This window comes from Malus domestica, chromosome 15 (assembly GCF_042453785.1).
Source record: "Malus domestica chromosome 15, GDT2T_hap1".
In the NCBI taxonomy this organism is placed as follows: Eukaryota; Viridiplantae; Streptophyta; class Magnoliopsida; order Rosales; family Rosaceae; genus Malus; species Malus domestica.
The window spans coordinates 13,867,711-13,876,671 of NC_091675.1; the positions used below are offsets into that span (position 1 = coordinate 13,867,711).

Consider the following 8,961-nt stretch of genomic DNA (forward strand, 5'->3'; position numbering starts at 1 on the left):
TGGAGAACAAAACATTCATGCGATTAACTACCGGCACAACCAATGAGAAACAATAGCTAATAATAGCTATAGTTGAATCTAACTAAAACCGAGTCATTGTGTTCTAAACATGACATTTTGAAAAACAAGTCCCGTTTCCCAGCAGAATGAAAGCCATGTCCTAGCAGAAATAAGCCACTTTCTATTGAAATGTCATCTCCCAGTCTATTCAAATGCCTCATCATCGTCATCAGGAAGAGGCTGGGCAGCCGCTGATGCAAGCTCGGCTTCATGCCTGCAGGAAGCAAAATAACCGAGATGAGACCAATTTTTACTCTTCAGAAGATACTGAATCCACGTTGTTTGAATTGAAATGTTACTAATTTCATTGTTAACATCAAACAAGATTTAGGTTCATCAACGTAGAGAAAAATCTTACTGTTGTTGGGCAGCCATGTCAAAGTGCACTTCTGGAGGAGCAAGGGCCGGAGACTCGACAAAATGAAGATTTGCATCACTGAAGTAACAACAACAGTATTAATCTCACGTATTACTATCGACAACTCTATAGCAACCATATCAAAATGAGAATGCTTGTAATTACCCTGCAAGCTTCCTCGCCAAGTAGAGGAAGGGTTTCTCAAAGTTGTAGTTGCTCTTTGCTGATATCTCATAGTACTGCAGATTCTTCTTTCTGTGGAAGGTAACCTGCTTGGCTTTGACCTGCCTGTTCTTCACATCAACCTTGTTGCCACAGAGAACAATAGGGATGTTCTCACAAACACTGAAATTACATTTAGAGTCACATATACCAAACCATCATCAACAAACGTAAAAATAAAACAATCAAAGAAACAATAGACCTAACACAAATCAAATTTAGTTTTAACTCACCGGCATAGATCACGGTGCCATGTAGGAACATTCTTGTATGTCAACCTAGCGGTAACATCAAACATGATGATTGCACATTGCCCATGAATGCTGCATATTTCAGCACAGAATTTTAGGCGAGACCTTCAACATAGGAGAAAAACGAAACGGCAAAAAAATTTCCAACCATCCCCATAAACAGTTGGAGAAACAATTCAGAGACAATCAGATAATCATAAAAGACTTCCTCCAAAGCCTTTACATATTGTTCTTCCTACTAATGAATCAGTGTCTATCACATAATTCACCATTTATTATCCTAAACTAAGGAAACAAAATCATGGTTAATCCCATATACAAGAAGTTATATAAGTTACTGTCAAACGCATTTTTATGCGGATTTGAAATACCAAAACTAAAAGCAGAGGCAACATATATTTTCACTTACTAGTAACCATCACGAAGACCGCCAAATTTCTCTTGCCCAGCAGTGTCCCAGCAGTAAAAGCGGATCTTTCCACAATTTGTGAAGAAGTCCAGTGGATGAACCTCCACACCAATGGTTGCTGTTTGCAAGGAAAAGTAGAGCAAAATGTATAAGCAAACATATCACGATCAAACTCATTACAACAATCACCCAACATTTTGCAAGGAAAAGTAGAGCAAAATGTATAAGCAAACAAAGTCACAATGTAGTAAAGTTACGTTCGTATTTCTTCTCGAATTCACCAGTGAGATGCCTCTTCACGAAGGTGGTTTTTCCTGCATAAATCATCAACATTCAGCCCCAATCCAAATCATCACACAACAAGCTACAACATCAAGAATAGTTAACATTGTTTCTTATTTCCCAGGCTATGTAGCTCCAAATTTGTTTTAACAAAATTAATATTTTGCAAAACACATTATTAATCCCTAATTAGCTCGACATTTCTCTGCTCTTATCCCTAACTTTTCAAAAAGACATATAAATCACATTTACAGACAAATAAACCTCATACAGGAATGAAATAATTTCACTGAAAAAAGATTGTTTATTTCAATCAAGATCAATTTAATTAGATAGTATCACAAAACAAACCAAATATGGTGCCCTTTTCAATTTAATTAATATTTTTAGTCAAATATGTAAAAATTCTGGCAACATATTCAATTGAATCAAATTCTTCTCGAAACCCTAATTTTAAAAATGGAAATAATTGTTTAAATACTGTCGATGAAAACATCAATTAAAAAAAAATAAGAAACAGAACATGGAAACGGAAGATTACCAGTGCCTCCATCGCCAACGATGACGAGCTTAAAGCTCGGATAATCAACAGTCTGTTGGTTCGGCAAAGCCTACAGGAACAAATTCAAAGCAAGGAAAAATTCAAACACGAACCAAATCGGAACAAAATTGATCGAGCAGCAGCTAAAACCCTAAGCCCTAACGAAAGCAGGACAAGGATTAGAGAGAGAGCGAGCGTGAGATACCATTGTTGTTCGAGGCGGCGAATGGCGAGAGAGAGAGAGAGAGAGAGAGAGAATCTAAGAGCAGCGTAGGAGTGACAGAGACAGACGGAGACGAAGGCGGAGATTGAGTAAGGAGGTGGGGGGAGGGACGCTACTTAAATGGCTTGGATGACTCCGCGCGTGGCTTTAGATTGACGCTATCATCTCCGCCTTTGGATCTTATTAATTTTGTCCTCTCACAATATGTTCCAGAACAAACCATTTTTGAATTTTTCGGGTCCCACGGTGGGTCCAGACACCAGGCCCAACTACTTTTTTTCTATTTGAAAATCTGAATGCGTTGTGCAGAATTGGGCCCAATTATAAATACTTCTTTAAAAACAAATGTCAAAAATGCAGAAATACTGTTAAATCGCATAATGGTAGTTCAGGTTGATATATCTTTGTAAATTTTTTTGGTATTAAAAAAATGAATTACCGTAAAAAAATTATCAGCTGATTTTTATTTAAAAAAAAAAATTGCAGAAATAACAAACTTCTCAAAAATTGACAAAAACACTTATTTTAAGGGAGCCGATTTCTACATTTTTGGAAATTAAAAAAAAAGGTGCAGAAAAAGATTAAAAATAAAACGTTTGGCGCAGTAACATATCATCGCACCGTTTTGATTTCGCACACAGAAGTAATCGGACAGTGCATCTCCAGATCTCAAATCCCTTCATCGACCCACCGCCCATGGCCTCCTGGCCCGCCTCGTCCGACTCCTCTAATCAGTAAGTCCCGCCAAACGCATGGAAATTTAGTTCATTTATTATTTATATTTGTGTTTTTTTTTTCATATAATTCATGGAAATTTTAGGTGCCTTATTAATATAGAATTGAAAATATTGATAGGGAGGCTGCTGCTGCAATCCGAAAGAGAAAGCCGGGGCATCAAATCAAGTTCTTGATTCCTCTTATATACGCCCCTGTTCTTCCCCTCAGTAAGTTTTTCCAATTTTCTCAACTTTTTTTTTATTTGGCTTTAATTTTGCTATTTATTGATTTTAATCGATATTTTCCATCTGGGTTTTTTACCAACAAAATTATATTTTTGTTCTGTGGATGTTTCATCTTCTCAGTTCGACTGTCGTTGCGGAGGAACCCGGTTGTGCGGGACCGTTTGTTTACTGCCGTGCTGGTTGGAGCATTTGCTCATGGCTTTTATTTGGTGTATCCTTTTGTATACTTACTGTTTTTGGGGATTGATAGATTATATATTCAACAGATAGGTTGGTGCTATAAGAAATGATATGTTTCGATTGCTATAAGTTGCAGAATTGATGCGAATGGGTGGAAGAATTAGTAACCTGAAGTTTATAGATTTTCCCGTTTGCTGCAGATTTTCGGACTTTTAGGGATATGCTTTTGCAATAAGTGGCTGTAGGAATATGATGTGTTGCTAGAAATGTGTGTTTGAATAAGACGGGCACATGCGTTAGATATTTTCGTGGCCAGATCTTTGAGATGTGTTTGAACTTGTTTCCATGAGAGTGCTCTTTTATTTTCATGGTTGCATGTTCTGGCGGTGGACCGTGGGTGAAAGGAGCAGCGTAGGATTGGTTTTAGAGAATTGTTTGAATTGCAAGCTAGAATTTGTATTAACAATGCGGTGATGGTTTGGAGATATCAATTGTTAAAATAGACTACCTTAGAGCTCGGTTCATACATAACAGATTGACTTGTTTGTTCTGATGTGGTTCCTTTTGAAATTTGAAATTCTGTCTTTGAGAAGAAGTCCTTATGTCTGACTTATGTAAAGAGAAACACATAAGTGTAGCATTGTCGCATAAGATACTAATTCTCACCCAAAATGGTACAGAATCACGAATTTACTCTTGTAACTTGCTACTCGTGAATGTTTCATTTATTTGACTCTTCAAACTCCTTTTATTTCACCCTCTTCCTGTCTTTGTTGTCTTCTCGACATTCTGTTGTGTTTTATCCTTAACAGATGTATTCAGAACTGATCTGTATGATGTTGAGAGCAAGTGAATGTCAAGAGCATGGTTTGAGATGTGCGGTAGCTTACACCTCTTCAACAACATGAGTCGGTTTGCGGGTTCCTTCAGGTCAATGTTCCAGTGGCACCAACATTAGCTTAAGGCTATTTTGATACATTGTCGTAGGATAATTTCAGATTATCTCCATCTATTATGGAGTTATACTGATGCTACATTTTGTCTTCTTTTCATTGGCCGCAGATGCAAGACTGCAATCTGTTTCCGGCTTATAATTGCAAGTGAATAAATACAATTGAGTAAACTGGTTTTGTCAATTGAGTAAACCTAGCCTATGTTTGTTACGCTTGCGGTTGTACATGCTTTGTTATGCTGAGAGGTCGAGGGGGGGGCTTGGTTTTGCTAACATTGCGTGCCGGAGTCTTTTATTTTGTCTGTCTTCTGGAGGGTAGGAGACTAACTCGCCTGTGCCTAGCATGCGACGCAGGCAATATCCCAAGCCAATCGGGCAATGTCGTGGAATGAGGATCCTCTCAGGATCCTCTTTGTGAGGATCACGGGGATCCTCAAATCGTATCCGTTTATCGGATATTGTGCGGCCAGTTTTTTTCAGGTACCGTTCATAATTAATTTTAAATAAAAGTATTTAAAATAATTTCTGGTCGCACGATGTACGATGAACAGACACGTTTGAGGATTCCCAGAATCCTCATAAAGAGGATCCTTATTCAATGTTGTGTATCACGTTTTTAGTACTTGAAAGATTTTCGGACTTTCTCACGCAGCAGTGTGCCTGTGAGCGATTTGCTTGGGCTACCATCAAGCAAATTGCTCACATCAACATGACATCTCGGGTGCATAGAAGTTTCTCTTGCGGAGTTGGCATCCGATATGGTACATCAATACTTTTTTGGTGAAAATACGTGGCCAAGCCTCCAAGTATCAATACTTTTTTGGTGAAAATATGTCGCCAAGCCTCCCAAGTACGGTGTCCCTGTCATGAATCACGAGTTTCATGATCAATGGATTCTGTGCGATACCTCACGGGCATATTCGCAGTTTGGATACTTTTCCAAGTTGTAGGATCCTACCAAAGATCCAAATATGCCACAACCAACATGACCTAGACCTTGCAAGGCGTTTGTGCAAAGGTGCCAAAAGGGCACGTGAAGGTTGTTTTTTCCTGGTCTTTCGGAGCTATCACAATTTGGTTATATCCAGAATATCCATCAAGAAAGCAATAAAACTGATAACAGGCTAACCTTTCTAACATTAAAGAGACTTCGATCATTCAACTTTAGCTTCTGAAGGAACCATGTCAATGGCAGTGAATCTTCTCTTTCAGATCCTGGCCTTGGTAGAACCTTGCACCCGAGGAGGTCATGTGTTATCGGCTTCTCGTCACCTCCTACCCCAATATCACTAGGATTTATTATTGATCTTGAACGGTTCAACCGATGTAAGCAAACCTAGTTTATCTTAATCATCGTCACCTAACCATCATTATCTCAATTAAATTTAAACATCTTGATCATCGAAATTACAAGAAAAGTTGAAATCTCAATATTTTTAGGTAAGTCATTTAATATCTCATGACTCATGAGAAACCAAATTAAAAAAAAAAAAAATATATATATATATTATATACACAACATCAATAATTACATGCTTAATCGTCTAAATCACGCATTTAGCTAAAACAAGCGTTAATTACATCATGGATGTCACCATCTTTCACATTTTCCATCACCCCTAATCCTACTTTATGAAAAAACAAAAATAGATGATTTGGGGCTAAACATTATTATCATCATCCCTAAATCGCCGGCTCAAAGATCGGACCGGTTCTTAAAATCGGAGGCGAGTCTGGTGGCGATCGACGAGTGGTACATGGCGTCATGAAACGTCTCCGTTTCTATCGTCTTCATCCGGAGCTGCCGCGCCTTCTCCTCCGTGAAGCAGCCAGGCGAGAACCGCGATCGCCGTGGTTTCGAGTCGGCTGCTCCGCCCTGGGCCTTGTCGTCTGACTCTGTCTTTGCCTCCGGGTCAATGTAGTCGGGTTCGGATGACCACCCGAAGAGCGGGGTCCACCACTTGAACGGCAAGCCTTTCCCGCCAACTGAGCTGGACTTTCGATTTCCGGCGGCGCATGGCGCGGCTAGGTTTGGCCGGAAGTGGATGATGAGACTGGTGGACATTTTTAGAGAGAGACGATGGTTTTTGGGAGTTTGGAATAGCAAAATGAACAGTTGACAGTTTTGGGGAGGTTAGATTCAAAATTTAAAGGGGAAAATTGTGAATTGGATAACGCAGGACGCGTGTCAGTTACAATGTTACTAGTCTAAGCACCGTGTGGGGTCCATTGTACGCTTTTGACCAATATTTTTACCGGCTATTCCGGTCTCTATGGTGGCGATGATAGCGATGATTAACGTGATTAGACTAAAATAACCTCGACTTCTCGCAACGTAACTATTAGGTCCTAAATCTTGGGATTTCACCTAATTATTTATTAAAGAGAGTTTTAACGAAAAACCCACGGTACTGTTCACTTTAACGAAAAACCACAATTTTACATTAAAAAGTCAAACCTCGTACTATTCACTTTACCCTTTATTTTGTCATTATCGTTAAAACTCAAAGTTTTCAAGCTATTTTCATTAGTTTTCCTTTTATTAAATTAAACAGATCCGTTTATTCTTGATTTCATCATCTGAATTCATATTGTAGCAATTCCTTTTGGTTATATCTTGTATGTCAAACAAGTTTAGAAAATTCATTTCATTTCGAGATTATTTAGTCATTCAGATGAATCAAGAAATAAAAATTCACCACGAGAATGCTACTTGTACTATAACTACTGATTAGTTTCACATGTCATCATGTACACATTTATCGTTTCTTTATAATAGCGAGATTATACTTTAAACTAATATAAATTTGTGAAGAAAGAGTTTAGAAATTAATATATATAGAGAAACACATCCATTTTAACAATGTAATTGCGTTCACATCTGCTACGTGCATTCATTGTGGATGGTGCATTTTTGTGCTAATATTGGTCAATCAAAGCATTTTTGCAGTATTGGAATACCACACTAAAGACCAAATCAACTCCACTTGATCAAATTATATACACCACGTGAGCTAGAAAAAAGAATCTCTCTCTTGCTCCGTTGCTTGAACAGCAATTTGGATCACACAAATAACAGTTTAACTTGTTGTCCAAGTTGTCCAAATCATACATACAAACACCAAAAACGAGTTTTTTTGGTCTTTAAATTTGGTATTGACTAGTTATTTGTGACATTTCCACAATAGAAAGAGGCCAAACTTTTAAAGTGTCATTCAAATTTGGTTTCGACATGCAACGTGTTGAGGAAGAATCCAAATATATGATGTCCGTCGGTGAGCTTATTCGCTTTCTTGTCCTTAATTTGCCGACGGCCGAAAAGTTAAGTCGAAGTCAGCATGGAATTTTGGATCGATGCTCCTGCATGATTTGCATGCTAATGTTGAAATTTCAAAGATGCATGCGTCGTTCATATTCTGGCATCTCAAATATTTTTCGTGTCATAAAAATTGACAACGCATAGCGCACACATGACTTTGAGTAACAATGGCGTTTACGTACCAAACTTAATAATTGGCTACGTACGATTGAATAAGCAGATCTAGACAACATACATGGGCAAGTGTACCAGTTAGCACCACAAGCTGAAAGCTTGAATAACTTGATTGACCACAACCCAGAGAAAATGCATTCTTAACTAGGGTTTATTATATGAAGAAAAAAACTGAAAATTAACCTAGCTAGCCTGCTTGTATTATTCAGTTGGTAAAGAGAAAGAAGGAAAAGAACAAAAGACATAGAGACTTGGCATCTTCCATTAACTCAGCAGCTCCTGCAATTGTATGTTCTTTTTGTGTTTGTATGGAGGCTCCGATCGACTTCAATGACATTCTTTTTTTCTCATCTGCCTTTTTCCATGGCAAACAGACAGTCAATAGAAAGAGCAAACATTCATGTTGGCCTATGACAACATAAACCAACCTAATTCAAACATCAATACTCGTATAGCGACTGGCATGTATACCTCTTCATTAGGAAGTTTTAGTTCAATCTTCCTGTCAATTCGTCCAGGACTAAGGAGGGCTCGATCCAAAATATCTATACGATTTGTGGCCATTAGAACCTGTCAAGGATGCAATTTAAAGAAGATGGTGGTCACAAGAAGATAAAAGTTCATAAATAAATCACTGCGTTTCTAACCAGTGAATCCACATTCTGTTCAGTACCTTGATCTTGTTTGATGCCTCAAGTCCATCAAGCTGGTTTAAAAGCTCCAGTATCGTCTGCTGTATTAATAGATGTTGGATAGTGGCCAAATTGTGGCCAAGTGGCCATCACCTTTCCTAATAAACAAACCAAAAGAAAAAAAAAAAAGTGAAATGCATCATGATTATGTTTGTTGAAAAGAAAAAAGTAAAGACATAATGATTACTTTACAAACATCATCATGACTTTCCTTTTTTCTTTTCAACAAACATAATCATGATGCATTTCACTTTTTTTTTCTTTTGGTTTGTTTATTAGGAAAGGTGATGGCCACTTGGCCACAATTTGGCCACTATCCAACAATCTCCACCTTGG

The 8,961-nt window shown here is 38.0% G+C and overlaps 3 protein-coding genes and 1 long non-coding RNA gene across 4 annotated transcripts; 1 reads left to right on the forward strand and 3 right to left on the reverse strand.

The window, feature by feature from the left end:
• On the reverse strand, positions 1-2,528 carry LOC103424931 (GTP-binding nuclear protein Ran-3). Its single transcript, XM_008363017.4, has 8 exons — positions 2,329-2,528; positions 2,124-2,193; positions 1,558-1,614; positions 1,301-1,418; positions 874-963; positions 584-763; positions 419-496; positions 1-274 (listed from the first exon to the last, which is right to left on the reverse strand). Exons 1-8 carry the CDS (start codon positions 2,329-2,331, stop codon positions 205-207), a joined length of 666 nt encoding a protein of 221 aa, XP_008361239.1. The 5' UTR covers positions 2,332-2,528; the 3' UTR covers positions 1-204.
• Positions 2,529-2,702: 174 nt separating this feature from the next.
• On the forward strand, positions 2,703-4,624 carry LOC108171163 (uncharacterized). The gene is made up of 4 exons (XM_017326916.3): positions 2,703-3,080; positions 3,202-3,290; positions 3,429-3,519; positions 4,311-4,624. Exons 1-4 carry the CDS (start codon positions 3,043-3,045, stop codon positions 4,339-4,341), a joined length of 249 nt encoding a protein of 82 aa, XP_017182405.1. The 5' UTR covers positions 2,703-3,042; the 3' UTR covers positions 4,342-4,624.
• Positions 4,625-6,136: 1,512 nt separating this feature from the next.
• LOC103415753 (uncharacterized) lies at positions 6,137-6,505 on the reverse strand. The gene has a single exon (XM_008354047.4). It carries the CDS (start codon positions 6,503-6,505, stop codon positions 6,137-6,139), a length of 369 nt encoding a protein of 122 aa, XP_008352269.3.
• Positions 6,506-7,915: 1,410 nt separating this feature from the next.
• Positions 7,916-8,699, reverse strand: LOC139192244 (uncharacterized). The gene is made up of 3 exons (XR_011576262.1): positions 8,607-8,699; positions 8,405-8,503; positions 7,916-8,288 (listed from the first exon to the last, which is right to left on the reverse strand). It is a non-coding gene; the product is annotated as an uncharacterized lncRNA (long non-coding RNA).
• Positions 8,700-8,961: the final 262 nt, after the last annotated feature.

What these genes read in the sequence shown, in the direction of transcription:
- LOC103424931 (XM_008363017.4), bottom strand. An exon ending in CGTTGGCGATGGAGGCACTG is followed by an intron (nt 1,615 to 2,123) that starts GTAATCTTCCGT and finishes TGATTTATGCAG; the next exon opens with GAAAAACCACCTTCGTGAAG. An exon ending in GACATGGCTGCCCAACAACA is followed by an intron (nt 275 to 418) that starts GTAAGATTTTTC and finishes TGCTTCCTGCAG; the next exon opens with GCATGAAGCCGAGCTTGCAT.
- LOC108171163 (XM_017326916.3), top strand. Translation starts at nt 3,043, where the DNA reads ATGGCCTCCTGGCCCGCCTCGTCCGACTCCTCTAATCA. An exon ending in CGCCCCTGTTCTTCCCCTCA is followed by an intron (nt 3,291 to 3,428) that starts GTAAGTTTTTCC and finishes TCATCTTCTCAG; the next exon opens with TTCGACTGTCGTTGCGGAGG. An exon ending in GCTCATGGCTTTTATTTGGT is followed by an intron (nt 3,520 to 4,310) that starts GTATCCTTTTGT and finishes AGATGTATTCAG; the next exon opens with AACTGATCTGTATGATGTTG.
- LOC103415753 (XM_008354047.4), bottom strand. Translation starts at nt 6,505, where the DNA reads ATGTCCACCAGTCTCATCATCCACTTCCGGCCAAACCTAGCCGCGCCA.